The 17,096-nt window shown below is 44.1% G+C and overlaps 1 protein-coding gene across 1 annotated transcript in view; it reads left to right on the plus strand.

Annotated features, from left to right (window-relative positions):
* The window catches only part of LOC146816605 (cysteine-rich venom protein-like), a 208,926-nt gene that overhangs the window by 111,721 nt on the left and 80,109 nt on the right, over positions 1 to 17,096 (plus strand). Inside the window, exons 3-4 of the mRNA XM_085609141.1 lie at positions 3,329 to 3,445; positions 14,292 to 14,382. Of these exons, the coding sequence (XP_085465267.1) occupies positions 3,329 to 3,445; positions 14,292 to 14,382 (208 nt within the window). The remainder of the gene's footprint in view (positions 1 to 3,328; positions 3,446 to 14,291; positions 14,383 to 17,096) is intronic.

Raw genomic sequence — 17,096 nt, forward strand, 5'->3', positions numbered from 1 at the left:
ACCAGAGGGTTAAACGCATGTTAGTGAAATGACTTTTTGTGGTTCACCCTGACAAGGATTGTGGCTGTTGCTTGAGCAGGGTTAACACCCCACTGAATCAACAACCCAATTTCTCACAGTTATGAAGACCCCTGATTTGCACCCTGCAAGAACCCTGGTAGTACTGCAGACCTACTTGTTGGTCTAGGCCTCAATGCGGATTTTCTGCCTGTAGGTGCCTACATCAACATTTTCGCTACAGTTTGTCTTATAGGGCAGCTGTAAAGTCACATATGGTGTACTCCTATTGGTTATACACTGCTCAGGGTTTCTTTCCAGTCTGTGGATGCTAAAAACGCTGGCCACATGATATTCCAGGTCAGGGGTCACAGGTGACATCAAATCTTAGCTCACATGCTCTTCCAGGTAGGGTTTAACTCATGCCATAGCAGTAAAATGTTAATTCCGCTATGGTTGGAGCCAACTGACAGCTGTTGGGTCAGCTACTATATTTAAGGTTTCTTAAAAATCCAATTCAGTGAGGAAGTGAGACTTTCGTAAATATTTTAGGAAAAGTAACCTCAGGGGGGCTAATTAGTATCAGCCTGTCAGCAGTTTAGCTGTGTCAGTGCTTCCCTTTAGTGAGGTGTGTCGACTTCTCTCAAACCAGAAAAAATGAGTTAGCAAATTCGGAACGAAGAAATGGGTGTGAGGTATGTAACTCCATTGAGCTCAAGAAGGGCAATTGGGGAGGGTTCAGGACCTTCATTCATTTGAAAGGGACCAGGGTGATACCTGCCCATTCACAGGTAAATGTAAAGAGAGAACAGGAGTAGAGAAGTCCTTGTTGCTTCCTGGATTATCTGTAGCCAGCTTGGAAGCAGCCCTGTGCAAGGAGAATCAGTTCCGAGAACCAGTTTAGTGTATCTGAGAAGGCGAGGGCTTGACATTTCTCTAAGCACACCCCTCCCTGGGACATCAGATACCTACAAAGGCAGAAGAGTGCTGTCATAATGAATTTTCCTCAGAATAATACTCTGTGGTATAGTTTGTAGTAAAAGGCAAACAAGAGGTGCTGAAAAAGTGGAAACTATTGCCCCAGGGAACTTTATTTCTCATTCGTAGGAAGTGTCCTGGAGGCAAACCCACCCAATGGTGAGTGAATCCTACAAAAGTGACACCTTACTCACAGCTCATGAAAATACTTTCTGGACCTGTGAAAGAACAGAAGAAAACTCTACCTGCTGCCTGTGAGCTGTGTGGATATGTAAGGGGCTGGCCGGCTCCCATTTGTACCCAGGACTGAGAAATGGACTCCAAAGTTTGGCTGACCTCTTTTGTTGGAATATGGACATAACATGCAAAACGACCTTTTTCTGGCTGACCGGTAAACACTAGCCGGGTTTGGAACCTGTTTGCAGCCTTTGCTGGAGTGAGTCAAGGTCCTGAAGTCCAGGAAGTCTTTAAAAGAGACAAAAAGAATCAGATTCAGGTAATCTTAAAATATGAGAGTTTCAACTTCTCTGCAGCGTAGAAAAGGGATCCAATTGTAATAGAAGTTAATCAGAATATATCTTCAAGCTTAGTCAGCTCCATAAAACAGACTAAGGGCCTGATTTAGAGTTTGAAAAACAGGTTACTGCATCACAAATGCGGCAAGTATCCCACCTGCCTTATTACAAGTGTATTACATCCTGTGCCACTTGTAATAAGGCCGACAGACTATCAGCCACGTTTGTGAGAGTTTGAAGTGTCTCCAAAATTGTAAATCTTGTCGTAAGTCTTAAAGATTAAATATTGACCTGAATAAGGCACAAAAAATACCAAACCAACAAGAGTGGATTGGTGGGTGTGAAATTTGAGTTTCCTTGCCAAAATTAACAGCTTAAGTGGGACCTCATCCAATGGCTACCATACTTTGAGAGGACTATGACAGACACAGCTTGCAACCTAGCGCCGCTGGAGGACTTTAACTTCCATTTCAGATAGTCATGAAGTAAAATCTTTGGCCAAGAGGACCTGCTAGGGGTAATTAATGTTTGCTCATAGTACTCAGTCTGAAATCACCCCTAGGTCCCACTGCACCACAGACAGTTGCTTCTGATTGGAGCTAGACATTTTTAACTGCCTTTTTCTCTAAAACTTGCAAAAATTCTGATCCCAGGTTCCCTTTATTCGTTGTTTGTCATTTGGTGTCATTTTTCTTATTGACATTTTCTAAGTTTTTTTTAAATTGGTTGTGGGATTTGTATTGAGTTCTGACTGGTCAATAGTTTTGGTACTGCTAAATACTTTAACTCTTGTCCTTAAGTTAAGCATATCTGTTCTGTTCCTTAGCTACCAGGGGCTGAGACTGGGTATATTAATTGTACTTGAATGTAATAACCCATTCTCTTACAAAAGCATGTTCCTGTTGACTCATCTACACTCAACATGGAGCTCCAACTTGCTCTGCTTAACACCCATGGAGTTGCCTGCCAGTGTTAGTCAACTCCTACTGCTCTCCTCTTCTCTCTACATTAGATGAAGCTATTCTACAATGATAAAGTACATTGCTGTTCAATATAATAGTGTGTAATCCTACAATATTTTACAATGCAAATAGATACAACAATAGAGTTAAATGTGCTGCAACAATATGCAATGCAACAATACTGTACAGCACAACACTACTCTACAATGCAATAATAATTAATAAAATCATGCTAAACAGTGCAATACTATAACACAAGATACAGCAATGTAAAATATTATGCAATTTAATCCTACACCATGCTTCCCAGCAATACTTTTAAACTCAGTGCAATGCAGTGCACCTACCCTTGAGTAATGCTTGTGTTGGAGGTACTTGTCATTTTATAATTTTTACAAATGCTGTCTAACATCTCATTGTCTTAACCTCTCAGCATCTATCCACCTTTTTACATACTTACCTTCATCTCTCCACTCCTGCCATCAAGTACTGAGACAGCCATGCACTCACTGTCACATTTTTAATGCATTCAATTACTCATTAATGTATTTAACTTTTCATGCATCAGTCAAACTGTTGACATATTCACACATTCACCCACACACATATCCATACACACAATCACACATAGAAACATGTCCGCCATTGAAGAATCACTTTCACTTATGATGTGGCAAGTCCTGTTGGGTTTTACACTGCTTGTTTTATCTATTGGTAGGCATTATAATAATACTAGCAGTAGTTGTAATAACAATAGTGGTTGGTATCTAATAAACTGATATTATGCATGGTGTTGTTTTTAACGCATTTATCTCTTATCATTCATTTATATTCCACACTCTTATAAGTGTATTGAATTATCTACATTATTTGTAGCAAATAATACTGGCAATTCGCGACACCAGTAATAAAGATGTTCGAGAAGAGATTGTTGACACACTAAATGAATTAAGGAGAAGTGTGGATCCTCAAGCACAAAACATGCTAAAATTGGTAAGCCTTTTTTTAAGTAATTCCATTTTTTACATTGTGGGCTATGATAGAGATAAAAATTACATTCAATGATATAAAGTAGTACATACATGTTTATATTTCAGGGCAGGGAATTATCATGTTGATTGATTGAAAGTTATTCTGGTGCACTTGTTTCTCCATTCACAATCCGTCTATCGAGTAGTCTGGAACGCATCCTACTCCAGCCTCCATCTTTCATTGTATTGCATTACTTATGGCTTATGTTTAGCTGTATCTTGCCTCATGCTCAAGCATCACGTGAGAGCAAATAAATCTAAGACACAATGAATATGATATTATTGATCAGTATGTTAACCAATTGCTTCTTAGTGCCCTGGGTCAAAGACGACTGCTTGCATAATAATAATTTAGTGTGTCATGGGTTAACAGGACAACTGGCAGGAGAGAAGGCATCTTTCCTAGAAATTCCTTTGATTTCTTTAGATTCTGAATCGGAGTTTGCTTCTGCTGCTGCATGCAGGACAACCAACCCTGGAGTTGATTCATGGACTGAGAGGGTCAGTAAACTCTTTGGTTTCACAGTCTTCCAAGGGCTGTGCCTATGAGTAGATTCTTCATTCATTCTTGGAGACGGTCAGGAAACAGCAATGCCTGAAAGAAGCCACACTACTGTCTGAGTGTTACAGAGAGAATGTATGGAAAAGGAAAAATGTTTAGGGCTACAAGGCTATGCTAAATAGTACTAGATTTCTCCACTAATTTCAAACTCAGTGATTGAGAACAGTTGCGATAAACATGGTATCATTGTTTTTCACCTGCTAGGCATATTTGATTTACCTGTAAGTGCCGTCTAAAGTGGTATACCATATACCCAGGACCTGGAAACTAAATCTACTAGTGGGCCTGCAGCACTGATTATGCCACCAATAGGAGTAGCCTTTCAAATCTATCTCAGACCTGCCACTGCAGCGCCTGTGTGTGCAGTTTACTGCCACTTTGACTTCGCACTCAAAACTACTTGCAAAGCTTGAAGCTCCCCTTTTCTGACACATGTCACCCCTAAGGTAGGCCCTAGTTAGCCCTAATGGAAGGGTGCTGTGCAGATATAAGGTAATACATGATCTAGTATGTTTTGCATATCCTGGCAGCGACAAACAGCCTATTTCATTTTTCACTATTGTGAGGCCTTCTCCCCTCATAGGTTAGCATTGAGAATTCCTTAACAAACTTTTAGGCTATAATTTCTAATTCAAGCCTAGGGAGGTACCAGGCACTCCCAGACAAATTGCATTAAATCCTTACGCTGTAGGAGCCCGCTTCAGAGCAAAGAGTCATAGGTTGCTTCATTGGATATATTATTGCACAGAATAGTGTACATTTATACTATAAATGCCAAATGTTTTATGTATGTTTTATTCCATCTGCTTTTATGGCTCACAGCCGAAATAAAGTTTAAAGTAGCAAAGTAATTTTCGATCAGAGAGGAGTAGCTGTTTCATATGATTGGAATGGTAATGACAAATTCTCCTTACTAGAAAATTTGGATTTGGCATTACTATTTAAAAAATGCCACTTTTAGAAAATTGACAGTTCTTTGTGCTTATAATTCTGTGTTCTTTGCAGCCTGTGTCCAATATATGTCTGAACTGGGTGATGGCTACACTTTGTGCATAAGACACAGAAAATCCTGAGGTCTAAAATAGCAAGGAGAAAAGGTGGTGTGTGAAATGAGGAACAAAAGTCTAATGTACGTGGTGTAATACCAGAACCTTGGAAATGTGGTAGTTCACTCACCCAGGGTAACGAAACCCATCACATGGGATTCTCATCCCAAAGAAAAATCTCGAACTCTCAGGGGGCAGCAAGCCCCTCAACGAGAGATAAGAGCTTTTGTTTTGCTGTTTGTGTTGTGCACCTAAAGGTGGAGTAAATCCACATGTAGACTGGGTATGAGTGGGGGGTGCAGTGCTGATGAAGTAGTAGTGCAATAGGAGTGTGTTTAAAACTAGTTACGGGACGGCCAGGAAGACTCTCTTGAACACTGCCGTGCCGATGCTAGATTAAAAGAAGTGAAAGCCCCACTAATTCGATGTAATCAATGGAGCAATATACAAGATAGTGGTCAACATGTTTCAGCCGTGGTGCTTAGGTTGGCTCGGCTTTCATCAGGACCTTATAAGCTACTGCAAAAATGAAAAATTACGTAACAAAGGATACAGAGGGCACCCTCAAAATTGCTTGTAGGGTGTGCGTCTCCTCAACGATACAAACATCACCTAGACAAAAAAAGGGCTCAGTGTAAGAAAGTGGGTCATAATTGCTCAGTAATAACAAGTAAGAATGTGCAAACTAAAAGAAATTGCCACTCACCCGTGTAAACTGGGTGGAAAATGGACCTTCACCTGGCAACCGCTCAGGAAGGAACACCGCTCTGAAAAAAAGAAGATGTAAGGCTGCTGAAGGAAGGAGAGCTTACATATCATGAGCGAGTGTGAATGAGATTGAGTAAGTCCTCTAACAACGTGGGAGACTGACTGAAACAGCGTATGCACGAAATGCTGTTTGGTGGAAGGATGGTTGCTTGTCAACAGGAAAGGCCAGTTAGGGGGACATGACCCCTCCTGTATGATCGTGAAATGAATAGAACTTGTCAAGACTAGTGTAAAAAGATGTCTCGATCTCAGCCCAAACTTATCGCTGGAAGGTGAGGGGTAGGTCGCCTTCGTAGAACAATAAATTAAATAGAAAAAGTACTGAAAGGAGGGACAGAATGTGCCCAGCGTCAACAAAATCTCACCTCTCCGTCGGGGAACCGGGCTGGAATGGGCCTGCAGCCGAAGGTCCCGCGGGGTTGGGCGGAGGCGGATTAAGAAAAGAAAAGTCAGCAATTGCGGACCAATCAGGGGAAAGGTTACTCATGCCAACGAGGAGGAGAACCAATCAGAAGTGTTAGGCCACTCGTGTGGCAGTAACCAAGGAGACTGTGATACAGCTGACAGGTTGCGGGAGACGCTGTCAGAAAATCAAAGATTTGTCCGCCGCGACTAATTAGCGAAGCGGTGGGGGGCTCCTTAACAAGGTGAATAGAAAGAAAAGGAGTCAGAGGCGTGGAGAAACTGGAGGGGCAACAAAGAAATAAACAAATGTTGCATACTCCACGCGAAGGCACACGAGATAAAACAGCGCTGGCTAATGAAGCGCGAATCGCTCAATGGTTAATAATTCAATGAAAAGGGTATGAACTGATGTAAGACATCAGTCTCAGCGGCGCGGTCGACGCTGGTTGGAATGGCATTCGGTTCACCGGGAAGTAAAAAAGAAGGTGAAGCTGTCGATAAGTAGGGCAGGACAGAACAGGACTATTAGCGTTGGGAGCAAAAATAGTCGGTAGTGTGGCATCAGCCTGATAGTGTGCGTGCCAGTGAACAGAATCTCTCTAAACCACACGCTAGGGATGTGTATAGTAACGGTGAGTTACTGGAATGCTTGATGGAAAATGCCCATGGATGGGGTATAAAGCATGGGTCAGCTGGTGAGATCAAGCCATATGTGTTACAAAGATAGCCAAGGAATATCATCGTTCAGTCCTTGAACGTGTGTCTTCAATTTGTACACCCACCTCTGCTCACGTTTGAATAAAAAAGAAGAGATATCTGTGAGATGTGGTGGTATGTGGGGTTTGTCAAGGACTGTCCAATGTAGATCATCGGGAGCATGATTGACCTCTAGAAAGTGGTTCGTAAGTTTAGTAGAGGAACGACCACAGCGTATGGTGCTTTTGTGTTCCAAAATGCGAGTTTTAATACGGCGAGTGGTCATGCCAATATATCTTAGTGCGCAAGGGCAGGTTATCAGATAAATCAGATTTGAACTGTTGCAATTACTGTGGCTTCTAAGAGTCCAAGGTCTGCCAGTGCCAATGTCAATTTCTTTGGTCACAGATGTGTGGCTGCATGCCGCACACGAACCACATGGATAATGGCCCACAACCGGAGGGAGACCCCACAGAGTTTGTTGGGTGCAGGTGGGGTTGGTGCGAGGACGAGTATGTACCAACTGGTCTCTGATGTTACTGCTGCGTTTGAATGCGAAAAGAGGTTTGGGCAGCCCTGCATCACCTATGTTAAGAATCTTCCAATTGGATAAAATGATTTTTTTGAGTTGGTTGGAAAATTGACAATAGGTGTGCACACAAGTAAGTCTGTTCTCTGGTGTCTTGGGGATCTTAGGTGCCAACAGAGCCTCCCGGTTATTGTTCGCAGCGCGTTTGGACGCTCTGCGGATCAGGTGTTTGGGATAGTCTCTGGCCGCTAGTTGTCTAGATAGATTACTGGCGTGTTCCTTGTACTTGTCAATAGAGGAACAGTTCCTTTTGAGGCGCAGAAACTGGCCAAAGGGCAGATTATCTCGCAAAGCCCGTGGGTGGAAGCTATCATACTTCAAAAGAGCGTTCACCGCCATGGGTTTCTTGTATAGCTCAGTACTCAAGCGACCCTCAAGCGGGGTTATCATGATATCAAGGAATGGTAGCTGAGTCTTAGAGTACTCACAGGTGAAGTTAAGGAAGGGGTCACAGTTGTTAAGCCAATTCTTGAAAGCCAAAAGTGAGGAAAGAGGTCCCTGCCAAAGTACGAACACGTCGTCTATGTACCTCTTCCAAATCTTGATATGATTACTGTATGGATTGTTGGTACTCAGTACATGTTGTTCCTCAAATACATGAACATACAGATTTGCCAGGCTGGGAGCAAAAATGCTCCCCATTGAAGTGCCTGACACTTGCAAAAACAACTGTTCTTCAAATTGAAAGAAGTTCTCTTTCATGGCGAGCTTCGCACACGACATGATAAATGCAACAGGAGTGATGGAGTCTGGTGGATTGGCCAGCAGGAGAGATTCGATGACTTCCAAAGTCTCATCCTGCGGGATGCAAGTGTACAATGACTCTACATCGAATGAGACTAAGAATTCTGTTGCACAATCAAAAGACAAGTCTTCAAGTAGGATCAGAATGTCCTTGGTGTCCTTGAGATACGTAGGCATTTTGGCCACAAAAGGGCGTAGGAAGTGGTCTGCAAAAGCCGACAGAGGTTCCAAAAGGGACCCTAGTCCCGATATTATTGGGCGGCCAGGTGGAGGATTCACATTCTTATGTACCTTGGGTAGGATGTAGAAATAAGGTACAATAGAAGTGGTATTGACCAAATATTGAGCTTCATTCGAGGTGATCCAACCATTAGTGCTGGCTTCATTCACTAGGATCTGAATGGTCGTGAGTAAGCGTGTGGTAGGATCTTGAGCAAGAGGTTGATAGAAGTTGGTGTTCCCCAACTGTCTCAAGCATTCAGAGCGGTAAGCGGTGGTGTCCATTATGACGGTGGCACCACCCTTGTCAGCTGGCTTGATCATTATGGAGTCATCAGAGGTAAGGGAGCGCAAAGCTAAGCGCTCTGATTTGGTGAGGTTTTGGTATTGGCGGTTTTGGGAGACACAGGAGGAGGATATCTGTGAGGTCACTGCTTTTTCAAAGGTAAGTACCTGTGGTGGTACTTGACTGGGCAAAGGATTAAAGGTGGATCTGTTGCGTAAGCCCGTGTTCAGGTCATTGTCATTTACAGAGGTACTGTGTTCTGTGCGAAAAAAGAAATTCAAGCGAATCTTTCTGAAAAAATGAGCGAGCTCCTGATTTATGGAGAACATGTCTCCTTTAAAGGAGGGAACAAACCCCAGTCCTTTATTAAGGAGAGACTTTTCATCCTGTGTGAGAACTCTGCTGGACAAATTGATGACTAAGTCGTGCTCGAGCTCGTGCTCGGGACTGCTGGAGTGTCCCTCGAGCTCAATGTTGGAGTTCCTTGTTGTTGATCTGACCAATGGACTTGGTTCCGTCTCCTTCCCCTTGACCGTCCTCGGCCAAACCCTAAAAAAGGCTGGTTGGTATACATTTGTGGAGGAGGGGGGTAGGGACAAGGTTGTCCGAAGGGAGGGGGTTGTCCAAATGGAGGAAAGGGGGGGTAGTTGTAAGCGGCAGGGGGCCACCATTGAGAGGGATACATGGGATTAGGTGCGCCTCTCAGGTTTCTTCTATTGCCTCTACCTCTCCTTTTGGTTCCTCTCGGCAAGGAATCTTCACCTGACGCAGTGTCTGACCCACTTGACCAGTCATCACTGCCTGATGTGGAGTAGTCGGACCCATATCTGCGGCCCTGTCGATTGAGTTGAGGAGGCACGTAATCAGCACTAGTGTATTGGTACACTTTCTCTAGTGAAAAACGTGCCAAGTCTTTTTTAAATTTGGTAATCTTAGTCATCAATACCGAATCCTTGAATTCTTTGTTGTGTTTATTGGATTCCTCTTGTTGTTTCTTGAAGAGTGCACCAGTGAGTGTCACTTTAATTTGTGATTCTAATGCCTGGATCTCAACTAACACGGCATCAGCAACTCGTTTGGCAGTGCTTATAATAAGAATTAACCAATCTCTGGTGCACTTCCAGGCTATTAGAGACCAATCATTGAGAAAAACGTTGTCATCCAAGAACAATCTAGGAGCGTTTGTCACAATGAGTCCTGTAGGGGCACAGTTGGCTCTCAAATATTCGGTCATAATTGCTCCGTGGATGTACACTCGGGAGTGTGATTTTTTTAAGGTTAAAACCTTAGTCCAATCTACCTCGACGCTGACTAAGGGACTTTGAAAAGTATCCATGATACTTGGTGTGTCTAGGATAGCTTGAGCTATAGTGTCGTCAAAAGTTAAACCAAGGCGTTCTGCCATGATTGTAAGAATGGCTATTTGGTGCAAACAAAGTAAAGTCAATCTCAACCAAGGGAATAGAAGGAAAGAACTCACAAGAAGATATGCCAAAAAGTGTGTGCAAACTGTGCACAACGGGAGAAAAAATCAACCTGCAAAAAGACTAATTTTGCAAAACAGTTAAGGCACTACCTATGTGCCGAGTTACAGACCCACAGCCAGAAAGCTGTACATGAACTCTAATTACAAAACGGTTAAATACCGGAGGGTCAAAGGGAACAGGTTTAAAGACCGCACAGGATTAGATCCCCAAACAAAGTACTAAAGACACAGAAAATCCTGAGGTCTAAAATAGCAAGGAGAAAAGGTGGTGTGTGAAATGAGGAACAAAAGTCTAATGTACGTGGTGTAATACCAGAACCTTGGAAATGTGGTAGTTCACTCACCCAGGGTAACGAAACCCATCACATGGGATTCTCATCCCAAAGAAAAATCTCGAACTCTCAGGGGGCAGCAAGCCCCTCAACGAGAGATAAGAGCTTTTGTTTTGCTGTTTGTGTTGTGCACCTAAAGGTGGAGTAAATCCACATGTAGACTGGGTATGAGTGGGGGGTGCAGTGCTGATGAGGTAGTAGTGCAATAGGAGTGTGTTTAAAACTAGTTACGGGACGGCCAGGAAGACTCTCTTGAACACTGCCGTGCCGATGCTAGATTAAAAGAAGTGAAAGCCCCACTAATTCGATCAAGCATTCCAGTAACTCACCGTTACTATACATATCCCTAGCGTGTGGTTTAGAGAGATTCTGTTCACTGGCACGCACACTATCAGGCTGATGCCACACTACCGACTATTTTTGCTCCCAACGCTAATAGTCCTGTTCTGTCCTGCCCTACTTATCGACAGCTTCACCTTCTTTTTTACTTCCCGGTGAACCGAATGCCATTCCAACCAGCGTCGACCGCGCCGCTGAGACTGATGTCTTACATCAGTTCATACCCTTTTCATTGAATTATTAACCATTGAGCGATTCGCGCTTCATTAGCCAGCGCTGTTTTATCTCGTGTGCCTTCGCGTGGAGTATGCAACATTTGTTTATTTCTTTGTTGCCCCTCCAGTTTCTCCACGCCTCTGACTCCTTTTCTTTCTATTCACCTTGTTAAGGAGCCCCCCACCGCTTCGCTAATTAGTCGCGGCGGACAAATCTTTGATTTTCTGACAGCGTCTCCCGCAACCTGTCAGCTGTATCACAGTCTCCTTGGTTACTGCCACACGAGTGGCCTAACACTTCTGATTGGTTCTCCTCCTCGTTGGCATGAGTAACCTTTCCCCTGATTGGTCCGCAATTGCTGACTTTTCTTTTCTTAATCCGCCTCCGCCCAACCCCGCGGGACCTTCGGCTGCAGGCTCATTCCAGCCCGGTTCCCCGACGGAGAGGTGAGATTTTGTTGACGCTGGGCACATTCTGTCCCTCCTTTCAGTACTTTTTCTATTTAATTTATTGTTCTACGAAGGCGACCTACCCCTCACCTTCCAGCGATAAGTTTGGGCTGAGATCGAGACATCTTTTTACACTAGTCTTGACAAGTTCTATTCATTTCACGATCATACAGGAGGGGTCATGTCCCCCTAACTGGCCTTTCCTGTTGACAAGCAACCATCCTTGCACCAAACAGCATTTCGTGCATACGCTGTTTCAGTCAGTCTCCCACGTTGTTAGAGGACGTACTCAATCTCATTCACACTCGCTCATGATATGTAAGCTCTCCTTCCTTCAGCAGCCTTACATCTTCTTTTTTTCAGAGCGGTGTTCCTTCCTGAGCGGTTGCCAGCTGAAGGTCCATTTTCCACCCAGTTTACACGGGTGAGTGGCAATTGCTTTTAGTTTGCACATTCTTACTTGTTATTACTGAGCAATTATGACCCACTTTCTTACACTGAGCCCTTTTTTTGTCTAGGTGATGTTTGTATCGTTGAGGAGACGCACACCCTACAAGCAATTTTGAGGGTGCCCTCTGTATCCTTTGTTACGTAATTTTTCATTTTTGCAGTAGCTTATAAGGTCCTGATGAAAGCCGAGCCAACCTAGGCACCACGGCTGAAACATGTTGACCACTATCTTGTATATTGCTCCATTGATTACATCGAATTAGTGGGGCTTTCACTTCTTTTAATCTAGCATCGGCACGGCAGTGTTCAAGAGAGTCTTCCTGGCCGTCCCGTAACTAGTTTTAAACACACTCCTATTGCACTACTACTTCATCAGCACTGCACCCCCCACTCATACCCAGTCGACATGTGGATTTACTCCACCTTTAGGTGCACAACACAAACAGCAAAACAAAAGCTCTTATCTCTCGTTGAGGGGCTTGCTGCCCCCTGAGAGTTCGAGATTTTTCTTTGGGATGAGAATCCCATGTGATGGGTTTCGTTACCCTGGGTGAGTGAACTACCACATTTCCAAGGTTCTGGTATTACACCACGTACATTAGACTTTTGTTCCTCATTTCACACACCACCTTTTCTCCTTGCTATTTTAGACCTCAGGATTTTCTGTGTCTTTAGTACTTTGTTTGGGGATCTAATCCTGTGCGGTCTTTAAACCTGTTCCCTTTGACCCTCCGGTATTTAACCGTTTTGTAATTAGAGTACACTTTGTGCATTCCTTCAAGACATCCACAACACAGGAAGGATTGGTATGTCTAAGTACCCATCTACATACATCTGCATTCTGATGGCCTTGCCTGGGCAGTATGGAAGGGACGGGCTAACTCTTGACTTGAATAGGCAGTGTCTTGTCCCCACACAAAGGACTGATTACCTCCCAATAGATAGCCTGATACACAAGACTCGGTTGAAAGGGATACTTGTGCAATTCAGAGAGCTGCTTTGGAGTCATCTCTTCACCTAAGGCACTTTTGGGTATAAGTGCTTGGTCTCTGAACCACCTCAAATCAGACACTACTGGAACTGTAACTGAAGCTCTGCCAGAAGACCTGCTGTGCTGCTTGAGGGACTCAACTGGAATGCTGATCTGGAAGGCCTGCTTTTATGTGTGCTGTCCTGTTGCCTGCTAATCTCTGAAACTGCTGAAAGAGAGCTGGACTCAGACTTCACTTCAAGTGATCTTCGAGGGCTTGTTGGCTGCCTCCTGTTGCTTGAAACTCAGGGATATCAAAGTCTCTACCCCTGCTCCTGTGCCTGGCTCACTGAAAGTGTTCCAGACACTTGCAACACGGATTTCAACACATGTCCTGTCTACTTGTAGCTGAACACAAGAATCGAACCGGTTGCAGGAGACAAATCGGTACATCTCCTCGGAACCAACGCTTTGCCTCCAGTGATCGACGCATTGGACAGTGTATCGCTGCCGGTGCAGCATGGTGAGATTGACACACCCCCTCAACTGTGTGTCAGAATCCGGTGCATCACTCGTCGTCTTTCGGCTCTAGGACCCGTCTTCGGGATTGACGCAGCGCCTTCACTGCGTGGAGAAGATAAACGCATCCTGCACCTGCGCACCTCAACATCAATTAATCTTTCTGTTTTCGACCAGGAAAAGTACTTTGTTCACAAGGGGCCTGCATGGGTCCTGTAGCCAGCCGTTGTTCCATCGTGGTCAGCCCGAAATTTGATTTTGCTCCGGTCCAGAGCAACCTAAAGCAACCTTTTTAAGTTACTTGATTCTAGGTGGTTTATTGCATTTATTCCTTTCAGATTTAATATCTCAACTCCTACACATTGGATTTTTGTTGTTTTTGTCTTGTTATATTCAGAATATAATAATCTAGTTTTCTGAACCTGTGTGGAGGCTTTTTTTTGGTACATTCATCGTGTTACTGTTTGTGTGTGTTGCACAAATAACTTTACACATTGCCTCTTTGGTTAAGCCTGACTGCTCTGTGCCAAGCTACCAGAGGGTGAGCACAGGTTATCCTTTAGTTTGTATCTAGCTTACCTCAACTAGAGTGGTGGTTCCTCGCTGGCCTGGGTGCATATCTCGGCCAAACAGAAATCCCATTTTCAACAGGCCTCATACGTGGTTTCATATATTAATTTCTCTCAAAATAAACACAAAAAAATAGCTTGAAACAAAGTATTTCTCTTCTAGACATGGAGTGACGAAGCTGCAACCGTTGCACTAGTTTGGATTCGTAAATGTCACTTCGGCCACCACCCTGTGAGGATGAGACTTGTGAATGGTAAGTCAAGTGTCCTTTATTTGCCCCTTATGTTCTAACTCACCCTTGACTAAGTATCATGGCTTGTCTTTGTACAACTGTCAAGACCGTGTCTTTATTTTTTCACTTATTGCTTCATACTTCTGAAACGTACCTTTTTCAGTAAAACCTTCATGCTTGGTCTGTAAAAATAGTGCTTTACACACAAACAACAGTGTGCTTGTGAAACAGTATATTGAGCGTGTCACTTGGAAGTAGTATATTTGTTAATCCTAAGAAGGTTATATTAACAATAAAAATAGAATGTAGTAACTTTTTTGCACTTTTTTATTGACTCAAAGACATTAGAGGACTAAGAAACTAGACTATATTGCACATTTTCCCTTAGGCACCCGTGGATTAATCAATTTGCCCACAATCACAGGATGTTGAGCAAAGATTGGAATTCAAACCCGGCTCCCCATACATTTGCAACTCCAGCTACTGAACATCAGAGAGCCACAGCCGGCATTCTGTGATTTCTCATACCTCAGCCCCAAAGAATGGAGAAACCTCCCATGGCACCTCAGAGCTGCCTCTCAGCCCCGGAGTTCAAGACTAAAATGAAACCATGGCGCTTCACCAGAGCACAGGCTCAGCCAGCACCGCCCTCTCGTTTTGTTCTTCAGCTTGGATATCCTGGTGAGACACATACTAGGCAAATAATAAAACGTAATTAACATAATATAACAAATAATAACACATCACAACAAAACACAAGATAACTAAGCCACCTTTCCTTCCATTGTTCAAGTCAAGAGAACGCCTCACAATGTTTCTGCACGGCATGGAATTGTAAGTCCATGCTATGCAGGATCCTAGCTGCATGCAAACAGGGGGGCACAATTATGCCCCGCTGTGCGCATCCACATATGTCTGAGGCACAGGGGGCCCCTGTATGGCCCCCTTTGTTTCCTCTACGCCAGGCTTTTCATGGCGGTTAAACCACCATGTAAAGCCTGACAGAGAGGAAACTCGTAATATGCTTGGCAGTGCCGTGGCGGTCCTGCCAGGCATATTGTGGCCTCTGACTGCTGCTCCTATGCCAGGGAACGGTGGTTACTTGGTGGAGCCGACAGTCCTAGTGCATTCTGACTGCCCAAGTCATAATTGGATGGTTGGACCACGGGTGCAGCGGTGGCTGCATCCGTCGCCGCTGTGCCACCACGGGTCTGGTGGTCTGAGAACTGCCAGACTCATAATCTGGCCCTTAGTGACATTGGTGCATAATTACAAAGAATTGGTGTAAGGCTGCACCACAAGTCATTTTTCTGAGCTGCCCAATGCCAATTCAAAAGGACAGAAATACACAGTATTTACAAGATACAGTGCATTCCTGTCCTTTCAGCCAGGGCCAGTGCAAAACCCATTGCACCATGGCTCAAGGGTGTCTGCATTATTGGCATGATTGCTTTTGTGCACCTTCCTGCACAAAACCTATCACGAGAGGCATTTTCCTCGTTCTATGTGTGCTGCAGAAGGCAGCACACATGGAAAGCGGAAAAAACTCAGAGAAATGTTTACTCTTTCCATGCTCTGAAGAGGGCCCTGAGCATCAAAAAAGAAACACTCTGGTAGTGCAAGGGACATGTAAATATTAGGCCTGGGCAAAAATTTCGTTCCGTTCGCGGAAATTGCGATAATTTGACATTTTTGCGTTCCGCGGAGAGCGCGAAAATGTCAAAAATTCCGGTTTCCGCAGCTTGGCGATAATTTGTTTCTTGCTCGCGCTGTAAAATGATACATTCTCGCGCGCGCGCGATCGCCTTACCTGAATCCCTGCGTTCGCCGACAAGTTTTCTTGATCCGGTCGCGTTCTCCATGAGATGTTGTATTGGTTTTAGCCATTTGCGCTGTCTCGCGACAGTTCGCGCCCGCAGTGACGTCATGCGTCGCGCGATCACGTCTTTCTTCTCGCGATCATGCACCGCGAGAACAACTCAAAACAAGATGGCCGCGCCCGCAAGCAACCACATGGGTAAGTTGGCGACCCGCAACCATGCAGAAAATCTCGCGAACATGCCGGAAAAAAACTTCCGCATCTTCGCGATATTTCTGCTTGTTTGCGATAATTTTAAACATTCTCGCGATAATTTGCGAAGGTTAATTCCGCAAATTCCGCCCACCCCTAGTAAATATGCCCCATCATTACCAGATGGTAGTAAAGCTTTAATGTATGCACAACTAAATGGAAAGCACAAAAGTGCATATTTACAAGCCCCTAGCTCTACCGGAATATCACTTTTTTGATGCTCCAGTGGCACTGTATGCTGCTCCATATTTACAAAGCCACTTTGCATGGCTTTGTTAATATTGCACACTTTTACCCAGTACTCTTCGTCAAAGAGGCGTGTCAGGGGTATTACTGTGTGTGTTCACATGCAACACCCATGGCTTTTTGACACTGTCCCAGATTTACAAGGATTTGTATATCTGAGGCAGCACCAAAAACAAACGCCTTTCCAGGGAAGGCAATAAAGTGGCACAATGAGGAGAAATACTTTTATTTATCCTTGTTTTTGCTCTTTCTATGTGTGTTGCATTCTGCAGCACACGTGTAAGGAGCAAAACGCCATTAATGATTTTTTTTGTGCAGGAAGGTGTTCCTTCTTGCACAAACCCAATCATTCTTGCAACACAGGCTCCCTTGCACCATCATGTAAGGGTCCCTTCGTTGGCACACAGCTAATGTTTGT

The sequence above is a fragment of the Triturus cristatus genome, chromosome 6 (genome assembly GCF_964204655.1).
Source record: "Triturus cristatus chromosome 6, aTriCri1.1, whole genome shotgun sequence".
Classification (NCBI taxonomy): domain Eukaryota; kingdom Metazoa; phylum Chordata; class Amphibia; order Caudata; family Salamandridae; genus Triturus; species Triturus cristatus.